The following is a 17,887-nucleotide window of genomic DNA, read 5'->3' on the forward strand; positions in this document are numbered from 1 at the left end:
TCAACCTCAGAATTGGGACAGGTCTTCAGTGGCATGATGTTGCTGTTTGGGTTTTTCATTCATTAGGGGCCGAGCACCGAAGGTGCGAAGGCACCTATTGAAATTGTTAGCGTTCTTCTTCTTCTTCTTCTTCTTCTTCTTCTTCTTCTTCTTCTTCTGCCATGGGAGTCTATGGCAGCCCATAGAACCGTTTGCAGGAAAGTTATGAAATTTGGCACACAGATAGAGGATAGTCCCAACTGTCACCTATACAAAATTTTCTCTGAATGAGTCCCTAAATCAATCCCTCTAGCGCCACCACCTGTCTAAAGTTTCACTAATGTTTATGCTAATAACTTTTGAACCATAAGGGCTAGAAACAAAACTCCATTTTGCTCTGATTCCTTGGCTCAAGACAATTCGATTGCACCATATGACGTCATTTTCCATCATGAAAATTTTCCCGCCATTTTTAATTTACTGAAAAACCTACTTTTGCGAACTCGTCCTAGGCCGTTGCTCTGATTTTCACGAAAATTGAACCATGGAATTCAAGTTGATTCGTCCAATCTTTTTCGATAAACGCTGCGAACAAATTTTACTTAGCGGTTGCAAAAATACACTTAAGGCTATATCTCCACAGCGCTTTATCGTATTCAAACCAAACTTGGTACATGTCATCACAAGCATGACCTGAGGCAACATGCAGCGTTGTCCAAAAATAAATAAAAATAAAAGTGGTCTCGTTAGATTCAGGGCGGCATGCCGAGTCGTGTGATATCCCATTTTACCATATCGGCCATTTTAGCTGTCGGCCATTTTGATTTATGTGCTAAAATGCTGTATTTTATGAACTCATGAACGGATTGTTACGAAACTCGGTTTGGGTCATCAGCACGATGCCCTGAAGGAGCCTGAGAAGTTTCGAAACAGCGCCACCTAGTGGATAAATTTATTTTTTCAAATGCTTATAACTTTGGTTGGGTTTGACTTATTTTCATGGGACTAACTTTTTTGTCTCCTGAATCCTCGCCGAGTCCAACAATACCAGACTTGCCAGGTTTCGGTATATGGTTTGTGCAGCGTGGTAATTTAGCGCTTTAAAAAAGTTAGCTGATATCTTCGAAACCGCTAGTCCGATTGAGACGAAACCAGCGTCAGAAGTTCATAAACATAGGTCGCTAGCTATACAGTAATGCCCAAATGTCAAAATATTGATAGTAAGGGATAGTAAAATCCAATCAAAGTCAGATGTCAGCCGTTTTTTACGTGTTTTTTCATATAAATGTCTATAATTCCAAAACTAAATGAGATATTTTCACCAAAATTGACACACACACATGTATGGGCTCACTCCGAAGACACACAAAAAAAAAATGGTAGGATTGAGCCTCTTGGTGGTGCTATAATTAAACAAAATATGACTTTGGCTCTATACAACTCAATGTTTTAATGTGGGGTTTTAACATTTTTGCTTAAAATTGTCTTCAAATGTCTTCACTCATTTTTTCTTAGTTGGTCTGCTGCTAGCTTCCTTGTTTGCTTCTGTTGTGCTTGGCCCCGGTATTGCTGCTTGCAGCTATATTTTAATTAATTGTTACTGTAAAAAAATATATGATCAAAAAGTTATAACAACATTTTACGTTGCTTTAACTCATCAAAATAAGTTAAAGGTGCCCTAGAATGAGTTGAAACTATATTTTAAATTGTTCTCTGATATCTTTAAGTTGATTGTACTTAAAAATTTAAGGCAGCAACTTTGTTTACAGTGTTGAATTATACACACATTTAAAAGATCTCATAATTAATCAGAATTCAAACTCTATTGCTATTATGACTTCTCATGAAATACAAATAAAGGCCTATATATAATTCATAGAATAAGATTAAGTTTTGACTGCAGTTTCTTTATTTGGTTTGCCTGTGAATTATTCAATTAAATGGTCACAATGCATAAATTTACATAGAATATTGGATTTAGTATTTTACATTCATGGCACCTTTTCCATAGACATAAATTATTAAAAATGATATCAGCAGTATTTTACATATTCTGCGAAAGCGGCTGGGATAAGTTTACCCTAGAGGGCTTTTGCCCCAGGAAGGGGGTCAACTTGCCCCAGTAGTGGAGCAAGATGGCTCTTTTTATGCACACTTTTTTCTAAGAGGGGCATCTTCCATATATACCACGATATTTCAAATCTCTTAATAAAGTCTCTCATAATACTTAAGACGACACCGTTCTCCAAATCTGTGTGTTCCTGAGTAATAATGAAGTGTTTTGATAATGGATAACTTTTAGTAATGATATCCCTCTGTCTTTGCAGGTGGAGAATCGGCCCAAATACTACGGAAGAGAGTGAGTTCATTACACGCATTACTGAACCAGTTCTGCTTCTACTGTACATGAATCCACAGTTACATATTTGAGTGTATTTGCTATTCATATGCCATTTAAAGATGCAGTGAGCCATTTCTGAGAAACACTGTTGAAAGTGGATTGGACAAAGCAGCACAATACACTTGTAGCCAATCAGCAGTAGGGGGCGTGTTCACTCATGATGGGGGAGGAGATACAGTGAGCCAATCAGCAGTAGGGGCGTGTTCACTCATGATGGGGGAGGAGATACAGTGAGCCAATCAGCAGTAGGGGGCGTGTTCACTCATGATGGGGGAGGAGAGAGTGAGCCAGTCAGCAGTAGGGGGCGTGTCCAATCATGATGGGGGAGAGAGGGAGCCAGTCAGCAGTAGGGGGCGTGTCCAATCATGATGGGGGAGAGAGAGTGAGCCAGTCAGCAGTAGGGGGTGTGTCCAATCATGATGGGGGAGAGAGAGTGAGCCAGTCAGCAGTAGGGGGCGTGTCCAATCATGATGGGGAGTAGATAGAGTGAGCCAATCAGCAGTAGGGGGCGTGTCCACACCAAGATGGGGGAGGAGATAGAGTGAGCCAATCAGCAGTAGGGGGTGTGTCCAATCATGATGGGGAGGAGATAGAGTGAGCCAATTAGTAGTAGGGGGTGTGTCCAATCATGATGGGGAGGAGAGAGTGAGCCAATCAGCAGTAGGGGGTGTGTCCAATCATGATGGGGAGGAGATAGAGTGAGCCAATCAGCAGTAGGGGGTGTGTCCAATCATGATGGGGAGGAGATAGAGTGAGCCAATCAGCAGTAGGGGGCGTGTCCACACCAAGATGGGGGAGGAGATAGAGTGAGCCAATCAGCAGTAGGGGGTGTGTCCAATCATGATGGGGAGGAGATAGAGTGAGCCAATCAGCAGTAGGGGGTGTGTCCAATCATGATGGGGAGGAGATAGAGTGAGCCAATTAGTAGTAGGGGGCGTGTCCACACCAAGATGGGGGAGGAGATAGAGTGAGCCAATCAGCAGTAGGGGGCATGTCAACACATGATGGGGGAGGAGCGAGTGAGCCAATCAGCAGTAGGGGGCGTGTCCACTCATGATGGGGGAGGAGAGAGTGAGCCAATCAGTAGTAAGGGGCATGTCCAAACATGATGGGGGAGGAGCGAGTGAGCCAATCAGCAGTAGGGGGCGTGTCCACTCATGATGGGGGAGGAGATAGAGTGAGCCAATCAGTAGTAAGGGGCATGTCCAAACATGATGGGGGAGGAGCGAGTGAGCCAATCAGCAGTAGGGGGCGTGTCCACTCATGATGGGGGAGGAGATAGAGTGAGCCAATCAGTAGTAAGGGGCATGTCCAAACATGATGGGGGAGGAGATAAAGTGAGCCAATCAGCAGTAGGGGGCGTGTCCAAACATGATGGGGGAGGAGAAAGTAGAGGACTGTAGAAAGAGATGTCTGAGAGACATTACAAAAGAGAAAAGCTTTTAGAACGCATTTATATGAACTATAAATCTTTCTAACATTATAAATGTCTTTACTGTCACTTACGATCGATTTAATGCATCCGTGCTCAATAAAATATTAAAATTAAACAATATTATTTTTCCAGCCTCCAAACATTTGAACAGTAGTGCATTTTTCTTATTTAAAAGCTAATTTGAATTGAGCTCTAATGCACTATATTATTAATATTGTCTGTCTGATTGGTTTGCTGTGAAGGTATCATGGGATGATCTCCAGAGAGGAAGCCGACCAACTGCTCAGTGTGGCTGAAGGAAGTTACCTGATCCGAGAGAGCCAGAGACAGCCGGGCACATACACTTTAGCTCTACGGTAAGCCAACCTTCAACTCTGACCCATCAGTCTCTAACCTAGATCTTCACTCTTCCTCCAGGCTAGCTCCTGTGTCTTGACCAGGGATGTAGTGGAGGCTAAACGCACGTAAACGCTGTTTACGCACCTCCCAAAATTCGGAAATAGCGTTTACCCACCTCCAAAGTGCGTTTATCCACCTCTAAATTGAGTTTATCCACCTCTAAATAGCCTACAGTTCCTAAGCCATTTTAAATTAAGCTTATGTCGTTTTAGTTTCATATTGTTCATTTTCATTGGTTGTTTGTTGTACAGTTAGACGAAGTCTTTCATATTGCGCTGCAACTGTCAGTGTGAGTAGTGGGAAGTTCGGATCATTTTACTGACTCGGATCTTTGAGTCTCGTTCAGCAAAATGAACTAATCTTTTCTCTTTCCGTCTCTATGGAACTGACAGGAAGAACAAAAGACTCGGATCTCACCTGTCAATTCAGAATCAGAACCCATATGTTGCGTAATGCGCATCCGCGGTCAACACAAAATGAACGAATCACTCTGAGACAACTCGGTAGTCCCGAGTCATATTAAAGATTCGTTCAAAATGAACGAATCATTCATGAAAGACACGCAACCAAGATTCAAACATGGATATCCGGCAATTTTTTAAGCGCCGTCAAGACAGCAGCCCTCCTCCTAATGCCAGCAAACGGGCTCGAGCTACAAGCCCAAAGTGAGTGAGCTCGGAAAACAGTACTAAACTTTATGTTTTTGGGGTTAATTTGGTTCACGGTTAGATTCATGCCACTGACTCAACAAGTCACCTCTTCCTTTTCCCATTAGCCAATGTAACTTAGGCCTACAAGTAAAATTCAGTCAGCTAGCTAGTTATTGTTATCGCTACAGCCGTTCGCGGGTACGGTAAACGTTTCTATGGTAATAACAGCGAGTTGGACCAATCAGAGGCGTCGCTGTTAAGCTTAGGACTGTGGGTAGTGTAGTTTTTCTTACAGACCTCTAGCTACAGATGTTTTAGACATTATGGCTGATAATCTAAATCCGTATGGAGAAAAATCAATGGGAGTTTTACTTCCTGTTTGCGTCTGTAGATTTCTCATAAATTAATCAAAAGTTTAGATTCTAAATGCAATCGCAAGCGATCGCTGTCTGCACCCTGTCATCATCAACACAAAGCTCTCGCTCTTCTTCACCACATTCATCCTTCTGTCGTTAATCTGCACCTGCCTCATTAGCAATTGGCAAAAACTGTAATCGACAACTATTTTGATAATCGATTAGTCGGCTTGAGTAATTTTTTAAGACAAAAGTAAAATTCTTTGATTCCAGCTTGTTTAATGTGAATATGTTCTAGTGTGTTCTCTCATATGTGACAGTAAACTGAGTTGTGGACAAAACGAGACATTTGAGGATGTCATCCTGGGCTTTTGGGAAACACTGATCCACATTTTTCGGACATATTATAGACCAAACAACTAATCGATTACTTGAGAAAATATTCAACAGATTAATCGACTATGAAAATAATCCCAAATCTAATCATTATGTACAAGTGCATTGCATTGGAACCCCTGGATATAAGCCTCCCCTCTCTATCTCTCTTAAATATTGTTGTTCTCTCTGAGAACAATAGCTATCATCAGGATACACTATACACCGGTTGGCAGTGGCCCACCTTACCCTGACCACGATGCAGTCACCCAGAATTTATAGTTTACCCACCTCTTTTTTTACCACTACACCTCTGGTCTTGACCTAGTCTTGGCCCATGTGTGTTTGTCTTATTTTAGCTCTGGCTGATGTGTGATCAGTGTAGTTGAATCCTCAGAATTAGCAGAACACACTCACTCACTCACTCTCTCTCTCTCTCTCTCTCTCTCACACACACACTCACACACTCACACACACAGAGAGATTAGTTTGGATGTAGAGCGGCCCAGTGGACATTTCTAGAGGGAATATGGGTATGAGAAATGTTTCTGTTCTGCTCCATTCAGCCTGAATCATGCTGTGTTTCTCACAAATCCGTTCAACATTATTTTGTGTATGAAGGAAGTCTGTCCTTGAAGGGACTAATGTCTCGTAATCGGATTAGCATGATGTGTGTTTACTTTGGCTGGTGTTTGCTATTCAGTCGTCACTAGAGGTTTAAAAGGGCCATTATTTTTCACTTGTGTAATACTAATCAAAGTTTCTAACACCAAATCAGATCTAATTTAGTTTAGTTTTAGTTGTACATCTAAACAGAAGCATTCGATTCAAGCAAGAAAAAATGTAATAATCAAATGTAAAAAGAATCATACATTGCATAGTCTATTCATGATAAATGAATGTTTTCTTATTAAAGCTGCTAAAGTTATTCAGTCAAGGGCAGTGAGTGATTCCCTGTTTTCTGTTGTTTGATTAACATTAAGAACAGCAGGTTTATTATGCTAAGACCTAGTGCATGGATCTAATATAATGTTGCTCATCAGTTGTTTTTCCCCCAACTGTTCGCCAGACGTTTACTTCAGACAAAACCGATTACATTTATGTGAATACTCGCCAAGATAGATATTTTAAAATACTGTAATTATGTGTGTATCTGACCATTCAAGCTCAATACACCGCTAAAAGAGAAGAAAAACTCGTCTTGAGTTTTATATCATCAAACTATGTGTTCGTTGACAGTGAGCCGGATTGAAGTGTTGGCTACAAAGAAATCTCTAGCGCTCATTTTGGTCATAGTTTGTCTTGAAAAACGAAGATAATTTGACGGCCGTCGTAGGAGAAGTCACACTGCAGGACTGTGCGCCAAATCTTCTGACACTGCCAGAATTTCGTCTGAGGTCAAATTTGATCGCAGTGGTCATTAATTGGCTGCCGGAGAACATGTCAAACTAACGATCCAAGACTTCAGATCTTAGCCTAGGATCAGAGGAATCTTTTAGGATTTGCAAAATGTGTCTCAGACGGCCGAATCTTAGCCAAAATTGCACGGTGTGCACCCGCCTTAATGCATTGAGATCTTTTTCGTGGCTTATTGGGTTCTTGATGACTCTTTAAACATCAAGTAAAATGTTTCTGTAAATCTGTAAATGATGACAGAATTAAAAATTTTGGGTGAACTATACATTTAATATATAATAAGTTCTTTGTTTAGCAGACAGTAAAAAGGTATATTAGTATGATAGCAATATTTAATAAAAATGTTTTTTTTTAAATCGTATGTTTCTAAACATTATTTTGTTTTTATGCATCGATCAACAGACACCAACAAGGGTAAGTGAACCGACAAAACCCAACGAAGTGTCTTTTGCAGTCTATCGATGTGTGAATTGGCCTTTAGAATGAAGTAACCTTATTTTGCTTCTGTATCTTTAAGACTTCTGTATGTAAATAACCTTTGGTATGATTGGTTAATTTCTGCACACCAGTGTCTTTTACCAGGCTAAATATGGATACATGTAGATTATACACTACCATTCAAAAGTGTTTTTTTTTTGTAAAGAAATTAATACTTTTATAATGTTACAAAAATTCCATTGCCATCCATCTCCATCCATCTTCTTCCGCTTTATCCAGGGCCGGGTCGCGGGGGCAGCAGTCTAAGCAGAGATGCCCAGACTTCCCTCTCCCTAGACACTTCCTCCAGCTCTTCCGGGGGGACACCGAGGCGTTCCCAAGCCAGCCGGAAGACATAGTCCCTCCAGCGTGTCCTAGGTCTTCCCCGGGGCCTCCTCCCGGTTGGACATGCCCGAAACACCTTCCCGGGAAGGCGCTCAGGAGGCATCCGGAACAGATGCCCGAGCCACCTCAACTGACCCCTCTCGATGTGGAGGAGCAGCGGCTCTACTCAGAGTTCCTCCCGAGTGACTGAGCTCCTCACCCTATCTCTAAGGGAGCGCCCAGCCACCCTGCGGAGAAAACTCATTTCGGCCGCCTGTATCCGGGATCTTGTCCTTTCGGTCATGACCCAAAGCTCATGACCATAGGTGAGAGTAGGAACGTAGATTGACCGGTAAATCGAGAGCTTCGCCTTACGGCTTAGCTCTTTCTTCACCACAACAGACCGGTACATCGACCGCATTACTGCAGAAGCTGCACCGATCCGTTTGTCAATCTCCCGTTCCATCCTCCCCTCACTCGTGAACAAGACCCCTAGATACTTGAACTCCTCCACTTGAGGCAGGAACTCTCCACCAACCTGAAGAGGGCAAACCACCCTTTTCCGACTGAGGACCATGGCCTCGGATTTGGAGGTGCTGATCCTCATCCCAGCCGCTTCACACTCGGCTGCAAACCGTCCCAGTGCATGCTGAAGGTCCTGGTTAGAAGGGGCCAACACGACAACGTCATCCGCAAAGAGCAGAGACGAAACCGCATGGTCCCCAAACCTGACACCCTCCGGCCCCTGGCTGCGCCTAGAAATTCTGTCCATAAAAATTATGAACAGAACCGGCGACAAAGGGCAGCCCTGCCGGAGTCCAACATGCACCGGGAACAAGTCTGACTTACTGCCGGCAATGCGGACCAAACTCCTGCTTTGGTCGTACAGGGACCGGACAGCCCTTAGCAAAGGACCCCGGACCCCATACTCCCCGAGCACCCTCCACAGGATGCCGCGAGGGACACAGTCGAATGCCTTCTCCAAATCCACAAAACACATGTGGACTGGTTGGGCAAACTCCCATGAACCCTCCAGCACCCTGTAGAGGGTATAGAGCTGGTCCAGTGTACCACGGCCCGGACGAAAACCAGACTGTTCCTCCTGAATCCGAGGTTCTACTATCGGCCGTATTCTCCTCTCCAGTACCCTGGCATAGACTTTCCCGGGGAGGCTGAGAAGTGTGATCCCTCTGTAGTTGGAACACACCCTCCGGTCCCCCTTCTTAAAAAGAGGGACCACCACCCCGGTCTGCCATCCCAGAGGCACTGTCCCCGACCGCCACGCGATGTTGCAGAGGCGTGTCAGCCAAGACAGCCCCACAACATCCAGAGACTTGAGGTACTCAGGGCGGATCTCATCCACCCCCGGTGCCTTGCCACCGAGGAGTTTCTTGACCACCTCGGTGACTTCAGCCCGGGTGATGGACGAGTCCTCCTCTGAGCCCCCAGCCTCTGCTTCCTCAATGGAAGACGTGATGGCGGGATTGAGGAGATCCTCAAAGTATTCCTTCCACCGTCCGACGATATCCCCAGTTGAGGTCAACAGCTGCCCATCGCCACTGTAAACAGCGTTGGTAGGGCACTGCTTCCCCCTCCTGAGGCGCCGGACGGTTTGCCAGAATCTCTTCGAGGCCAGCCGATAGTCCTTTTCCATGGCCTCACCGAACTCCTCCCAGGCCCGAGTTTTTGCCTCCACAACCACCCGGGCTGCAGTCCGCTTAGCCTGCCGGTACATGTCAGCTGCCTCAGGAGTCCCACAAGCCAACCAGGCCCGATAGGACTCCTTCTTCAGCTTGACGGCATCCCTTACTTCCGGTGTCCACCACCGAGTTCGGGGATTGCCGCCTCGACATGCACCGGAGACCTTACGGCCACAGCTCCGAGCGGCAGCTTTGACAATGGAGGTGGAGAACATGGTCCATTCGGACTCAATATCTCCAGCCTCCCTCGGGATCCGGTCGAAGTTCTGCCGGAGGTGGGAGTTGAAGATCTCTCTGACAGGGGGCTTGGCCAAACGTTCCCAGCAGACCCTTACAGTACGCTTGGGTCTACCGGGTCTGTCCAGCTTCCTCCCCCGCCATCGGATCCAACTCACCACCAGGTGGTGATCAGTTGACAGCTCCGCCCCTCTCTTCACCCGAGTGTCCAAGACATACGGCCGCAGGTCAGATGAAACGACCACAAAGTCGATCATTGACCTACGACCTAGAGTGTCCTGGTGCCATGTGCACTGATGGACACTCTTATGCCTGAACATGGTGTTCGTTATGGACAAACCGTGACTTGCACAGAAGTCCAATAACTGAACACCACTCGGGTTCAGATCAGGGGGGCCGTTCCTCCCAATCACGCCCCTCCAGGTGTCACTGTCATTGCCCACGTGGGCGTTGAAGTCCCCCAGTAGAACGACGGAGTCCCCAGTCGGAGCACTTTCCAGCACCCCGCCCAGGGACACCAAAAAGGCCGGGTACTCTGCACTGCCGTTCGGCCCGTAGGCACAAACAACAGTGAGAGACCTATCCCTGAGCCGAAGCCGCAGGGAAACAACCCTCTCGTTCACCGGGGTAAACTCCAACACATGGCGGCAGAGCTGGGGGGCTATAAGCAAACCCACACCAGCCCGCCGCCTCTCACCATGGGCAACTCCAGAGTGGTGAAGAGTCCATCCTCTCTCGAGGAGTGTGGTTCCAGAGCCCAAGCCGTGCGTAGAGGTGATTCCGACTATCTCTAGTCGGAACCTCTCAACCTCACGCACAATCTCAGGCTCCTTCCCCGCCAGTGAGGTGACATTCCATGTCCCAAGAGCCAGTTTCCGTGTCCAGGGATCGGGTTGTCTAGGCTCCTGCCTTCGACTGCTGCCCGATCTTCTCCGCACCGGCCCCTTACGGTCCCTCCCGTGAGTGGTGGGCCCACGGGAAGGTGTCCCCACGTCGCTCCTTCGGGCTGAGCCCGGCCGGACCCCGTGGGGGAAGGCCCGGCCACCAGGCGCTCGCATACGAGCCCCAACCCCAGGCCTGGCTCCAGGGTGGGGCCCCGGCTGCGCCATACCGGGCGACGTCACGGTCCTCGTTGTCATTGTCGTCATAAGGGGTTTTTGAACCCTTAAAAAACCCCTAAAATTCCATTGCAAAAAAGTTATTTTGAACTTTCAAACTATCAAAGAAACCGATAATCATAAATGTTTCTTGAGCAGTAAATTATCATGAGAACGATTTCTGAAGGATCATGTGACACTGAAGACTGCAGTAATGATGCTGAAAATTAGTTTTGAAAAAAAAACATTTTACTATATATTCAAATAGAAAACAGATATTTTAAATTGTAATATTTCATAATATTACTTTTTGATCAAATAAATGCAGCCTTGCTGAGCAGAAGAGACTATTACTATAGAGACTATACTAAAATATTATGATTGGCATTAGGTTATGTAAATGTTAGTGTAATTTTACTCTTAAAATGTGTTAAAAGTGTGTGTGTGTGCAGGTTTGGCTATACTTGGGTGGAAATTCACTCACTGTTCTAGAAAGAATAACTTTTGCAACTATATTAATACAATTAATTAATACTATATTAATCATATATAGGCTATAGTAATGTATAGTGTATATTAATAAGGTGCAGTGTTATTTTACATTTGATTACAGTTTCTGCACCTGAATGCCGGAAAATGTTTATTTCAATAGTATCTTTGTTCAATTATATTTATTTGTGCGATTGCTAATTAGTTTATTTGTTCTTTTTTAATTCCTGAGTGTTTACTTGTCTTTTATGCTTGAAATCTATATTAGTTAGACTAGTTGTTTTTGCTATTTTTAAACTATAGCCAAAAGTTCCTTGTGTAAGTAAAATCAAATCTTTAGTGTTTAAATTGTGTTCATTGAATTGTTTTAAATGTAATTTGTATTGGGATCAGGAACAAGTTTATTTGTGGGGGTGAGGGGGTCACGATGCCGGCTTAACATCATGATGTGTGTCAGCCTTCAGCGATGGACAATGGCATCGTTTATCGGCCCAACACTAGTAGGTGTAGGGGTAGGCGTTGAGTTAAGCCATTAACCTGATATAAAATCAATGGAAGTCTATGCAATGCCCTCTCTAATATAGTGAAACAAAGTGTATGAGTGTGTGAGTGTGAGTGTGAGTGTGAGTGTGAGTGTGTGTGTGTGTGTGTACACCCGCCCGCCCTAGACACACAAAATCCAGAGATAATCCCTTTAATCAGCTCACTTGAGCAGACGGACACACACTGCCACACGCTGCACGCGGCTGCTTTCCAGTCCAAACTCTCTCTCTCTCTCTCTCTCTTTCTCTCTCTCTGTCTCTGTTTCTCAGTCTCTCATGTGCTCTTCCTCAGGCATGTGATTTCTCAGAGAAAGCATCTGTTGTGTCCTGTGCGCATAAGCTTTAACATCAAAGAGCTCTATTGCCATCAGGCTTTAATGACATTAGCCTTTGTGCATATGTTTGTGTGTGTGTGGTGCGTCTGTTTCCATGTGCGAGTCGAGAGTCCATACAGACCTCTAACTGTGTGTGTTTCTGATATGAACTCCTTGTTGTGCGTATCTGTAAGTGTTTTCAGATCCGTCTGTGTGCATCTGATTTTGGGTGTGTGTGTGTCTCTCTGTGGGAGCTGGAACAGGAAGCACAGGCTTGTAAAAGCTCAGCAGCTCAGCTGTCCTGTCGTTTCCAGTGGCTCATAACAGCATTAGCATCTCTGATCATGTTACAATGGATTGCCAACCTGCAGTTTTCCAATACAGAAATACAAATATTCATCTTCTTAGACAATGTTAATGTTGTTTTTTTGTTACGAGGACAAATTGTCCCCACAATGATTATTTTTTTGTTGGTCTCCATGAGGAAAACAACTTTTTAATCATACTTGGTGATATTGTTTTGACAATGTACAAATTCAGGAAGTTTCTGTCATGGGTAGGTTTAGGGTAAGGGGAGAGATTATACAGTTTATACAGTATAAAAACCATTATGTATATGGAGAGTCCCCTCAAAGATGGCGAATCAGACGTGTGTGTGTGTGTGTGTTTGTGTGTGGAAGAAGAGTATCCGGTCCTCATATTGATCAACATACGATCTCTTCCCCCTCAGAACTACTACAAGCCCAAGTACAGGAAGCTGATATTATCTTAGATGTTCAGTATGTGTGTGTGTGTGTACATGTTCATTCATCATTTCTCTCTGGATCTTCTCACAGCTGTGTGTTACAGCACTCGAGTCCAACACACACTCATTTCCTCATTCTCTCTTTCAGCTTTGGGATTCAGACCCGAAACTTCCGTCTCTTTTACGATGGGAAGCATTTTGTGGGGGAGAAGCGCTTCGAGTCGATCCACGACCTGGTAACGGACGGTCTGATCACGCTGTACATCGAGACCAAAGCAGCCGAATACATATCTAAGATGACCATCAACCCCATCTACGAGCACGTGGGCTACACCACCCTGAACCGCGAGCCGGCGCCGAAGAAAGCGCTGCCCGTCTGCAGAGACATACCCGACGGAAAAGAGACACCCGGAGAAGAGACCGGCCTGGAGGAGAGGGTGAGTACTGAAATGCAGTTACCCAGCATGCCTCTGTGTGTCTGTCTGCTCTTCTGAAAGTCTCTGATGAATGTCATCTGTGATGAGATTTCATGAGTTTTGCCCTCAGATGACCTCTGTTTTAACCATATGTGCAACCAAGGGGAAGAGTTCAGTTACAGCATTCATGAATATGAATTCTTCTGTGGAATGTGATCCCTCATTGCCATCTTGGTCTTGTGCACCAACACTGCCTCCAAATGGGATTTTTGGGGGGGTTTATTGGCTATACAGGTCATTTGCATTTGCAGTCCCTCGGCAGGATGATGTTATATAAAAAGTACATACCATATATCACATTATACACTATATTGCCAAATGTTTTGGGACGCCTGCCTTTACGTGCATATGAACTTCATTGTCATCCCATTCTTAATCCGTAGGGTTTAATATGGAGTTGGCCCACCCTTTGCAGCTCTAACAGCTTCAGCTCTTCTGGGAAGGCTTTCCTCAAGGTTTAGGAGTGTGTTTATGGGAATTTTGTGAGGTCATTTGTTGATGATGGACGAGAAGGCCTGGCTCTCAGTCTCCGCTCTAATTCATCCCAAAGGACTCTGAGCAGGCCAGTCCAGTTTCTCCACACCAAACTCGCTCATCATGTCTTTATGGAGCGACGCTTTGTGCACTGGTCAGTCATGTTGGGACAGGGCCGTCCCCAAACTCTTCCCGCAAATTCGGGAGCATGAAATTGTCCAAAGTATCTTGATATGCTGAAGCATTAAAGGGTTATTTCAACCAAAAATGAAAATTGTCATTAATTCCTCACCCTCATGTCGTTCGACACCCGTCAGACCTCCGTTCATCTTCAGAACACAAATGAAGATATTTTTGTTGAAAGCTGATGGCTGAGAAAGGCCTCCATTGGCATTCAGTACATTCACAAGACCCATAAAAGGCACTAAAAACGTTGTTACAAAGTCCATCTCACTACAGTGGTTCTACAATAATTTTACGAAGCGACGACAATAGTTTTTGTGTGCAAAAAAACAAATAAAATAACACCTTTATTTCAAAAACGCAATTCCCGAACGCCGGCACTACGTCATATTCTCGCGCATGCGTCGTGGTGCTTCGTGAGTTCACGGCAGAGGCCAAAACGGAAAACAAGGACGTGTTGAATAAAGTCGTTATTTAGATTTTTTTTTGCGCACAAAAACTATTTTCATCGCTTCGTAAAATTGTTGTAGAACCACTGTAGTGAGATGGACTTTTTAACAACGTTTTGAGTGCCTTTTATGGGTCTTGTGAGTGTGAATGGACTGAATGCCAATGGAGGCCTATCTGAAGCCTTTCTCAGCCATCAGCTTTCAACAAAAATATCTTCATTTGTGTTCTGAAGATGAACGGAGGTCTGACGGGTGTCGAACGACATGAGGGTGAGGAATTAGACAGAATTTTCATTTTTGGGTGAACTAACCCTTTAAGAGTTCCTTTCACTGGAACTAAGGGGCTAAACCCAACCCCTGAAAAACAACCCCACACCATAATTATACACCATAAGTGTGATTGGTCACTCCAGAGAACACGTCTCCTCTGCTCTAGAGTCCAGTGGTGGCGCGCTTTACCCCACTGCATCCCACGCTTTGCATTGCACTTGGTGATGTTGGGCTTGGATGAGCTGCTCGGCCATGGAAACCCATTCCATGAAGCTCTACACACTGATCTTGAGCTCATCTGAAGGACACATGAAGTTTGGAGGTCTGGAGCTGTTGACTCTACAAAAAGTTGGTGACTTCTGCGCACTGTGACCCTCAACATGCGCTGACCCCGCTCTGTGATTTTACGTGGCCTACCACTTCATGGCTGAGTTGCTGTTGTTCCCATTGCTTCCACTTTGTTATAACACCACTAACAGTTGAACGTGGAATATTTAGCAGTGAGGAAATGTCCCGAATGGACTTATTGCACAGGTGTCAGCCGATCATGGCACCACGCTTGAGTTCTCTGAGCTCCTGAGAGCGACACATTCTTTCACAAATGTTTGTAGAAGCGTCTGCAGGCCTAGTGCTTGATTTATACACCTGTGGCCATGGAAGTGATTGAACACCTGAATTCAGTGATTTGGAGGGGCGTCCCAATACTTAATAGACTGGGTAAACCCAGCCTGATCTGCCGGCGATTTAATTTCGCCCTGCAACTCCGTCTGGAAACCTGTACATTAATTTCTACTGCTTCTGTTACACTTTTGCAGGAACCAATCACAGACTGGCTTATCCACCTGGCGCGCTATTGTCGGGTTTAACACGATGATGGATAGAGAAGCGATGGGTCGTTGCCTGTTGATCACACCTCTTGTGGTCTCATTGGTTGAAGGACTATCCAATTGTGTACAGAGTCAGTTAATTTATGCCCGTTGATCACGCCTGTTGTGCAGTAGAAAATACAGAGCAGACTCCCCAGACCAGTGTTCAATCTTAAATTGAGGTTGGTCTGGTGATAGCCTGACGAAATACTTAGTGTATATCCATATAAAAATCCATATCCGTGATCTTTGTCTTAAGCCATATTTTAAGTGCAGATTTAAAGGGATAGTTCCCCCAAAAATGAAAATTCTGTCATCATTTACTCACCCTCATGTTGTTCCAAACCTGTAATAGTGTCTTTCTTCTGCTGAACACAAAATAAAATATTTTAAAGAATGATGGTAACCAGTAGGGATGCCACAATACTCAATATAATATTGAACCGTTCGGTATGGCATTCACGGTTCAATACGCGCTTGTGAATTGCGTTTTTTTCGGTTTGGCATTTAATTAATTATTTTTCTACAAATTCTATCATTTGCCTCCATCCCAATATACTGAACCATGCGACATACATCACATCACACGTTAGTGGTGGAGTTATACTCGCGGAACACTATAGTTATTCACAATCACCAAAGTTCATTATATGCATGCGTTTTAAAGCCTTGCCGGTTAAACATGTGCTTTTCCGAGCGTGCGCACTCGCAACGCTTGTCAAACACGCGATTACTGGACTAAGTAGTCTTACTGCGCTAATACTGTCAAATACACACACCGTTAACATAAACACAGTCGGTTATGTCTACAGATAAAGTAAAATCAGCGTGTGTCTGTATATTAGTTGCACGCAGGTCTTAAACTGACAGCAGCGCAGCCTATAGTGAACACGCCGTCCTTAAAGGGACAGTTCACCTCTAAAATTGTCATGATTTACTCACTCTAATATTGTTCCAAACCTGTATTCATTTCTCGATGACAGAATTTTAATTTTTGAGTGAACTATCCCTTTAATGTTAATACAACAACAAAAGACAAAGAGAAAATCACTCACTGCTCTTGACTGAAAAGCTAATTCAGTAGCTTTAATAAGAATCAGTGTATATTCTATAGTGAAGTCTATGTAGTGTTTTAATTTTACATTTATTCATTCAATTTCATACTTAAATGCTGCTGTACAGCTCTGAGCTGCCAGTGTAAATCTTTATATATATTTATTTTATATTACACAATACACTAGGAATGTGTACAAGGGTTTTTTTAAGTAAAGTTTTAAGTTTAAGTAAGGTTTTTTAATTCTTTTAAGTAAAATAAAGAAATAAAACTCCTGTCGCTTAAAGCTACACTGTGTGATATTTTCCCCCATCTAGTGGTGAACTTGTATATGACCATCCAGTGAATTTTAGTTTCTGTTCCTCTCAATTCCGATTTCAACTCCTACGGTGGCCGATTTAGTCCAAGATTAATATGGCTTCCAGTTCGACTTTGTCCACATTCGACACGGTGCCATCGAGTGTTAAAACGCGAAAGGCGAAGCTTGAATTTACGGGTATGTCCCTCTTTGGCTAATGTACTTTCAAGATGGAGGGGCAACATGGCGACCCGCATTCAAACCCTCACCCGTATGTATTTTCAATGGCATATTATAAAACTTACAAGAATACTTTATTACTTGAAAGAAGTAAATATACATTAATGAGCACATATATTTTTGAAAGAACTAAGTGTTTTTAGCTAAGAATAAACTAAAAAAGTTACACAGTGTAGCTTTAAAAATAGAATAGCAAAAAACTGATGTGACAAGCCATCAGAACCGAACCGAACCGAAAAACGTGGTTAAAAACCGAGGTATGTATTGAACAGTGGACTAACTGTATTGTTGCATCCATAATAACAAGACATAGTGTCCAGTGTCCTGTCCATATAAATGGCAGGATGGCCAAAAGTAAAGCTAAGTAAAATCAAATCTGTACTTAAAGGTGATGTGGCCAGAAGGAGAGTTTGCAAACAATCCCTCATTTGCAGGAGTGTCACAGGGCAGGTGTGTGTGTGTGTGTGTGATTCGTCCTGCTGTACAGATGTGATTGATGTGGAGTTAATGAGCAGCTGACAGATGCACACAGTGAATTTATCTCCACATAATTCATGCATGTAATCAGACAATCAGTGATGATTTAAACGTGCAGTAATTACTCACAGCGGCGATGCTCAATCTGTTCGCAAACAATGGCT

The 17,887-nt window shown here is 44.0% G+C and overlaps 1 protein-coding gene across 1 annotated transcript in view; it reads left to right on the plus strand.

Moving 5' to 3' along the window:
- Nucleotides 1-17,887, plus strand: part of chn1 (chimerin 1) — a 95,201-nt gene that overhangs the window by 28,106 nt on the left and 49,208 nt on the right. The window contains exons 4-6 of the mRNA XM_079822455.1: nt 2,307-2,338; nt 4,058-4,171; nt 13,085-13,373. Coding sequence (XP_079678581.1) covers nt 2,307-2,338; nt 4,058-4,171; nt 13,085-13,373 — 435 coding nt within the window. The remainder of the gene's footprint in view (nt 1-2,306; nt 2,339-4,057; nt 4,172-13,084; nt 13,374-17,887) is intronic.

Source organism: Gobio gobio (assembly GCF_949357685.1).
Source record: "Gobio gobio genome assembly, chromosome: 7".
Lineage (NCBI taxonomy): Eukaryota > Metazoa > Chordata > Actinopteri > Cypriniformes > Gobionidae > Gobio > Gobio gobio.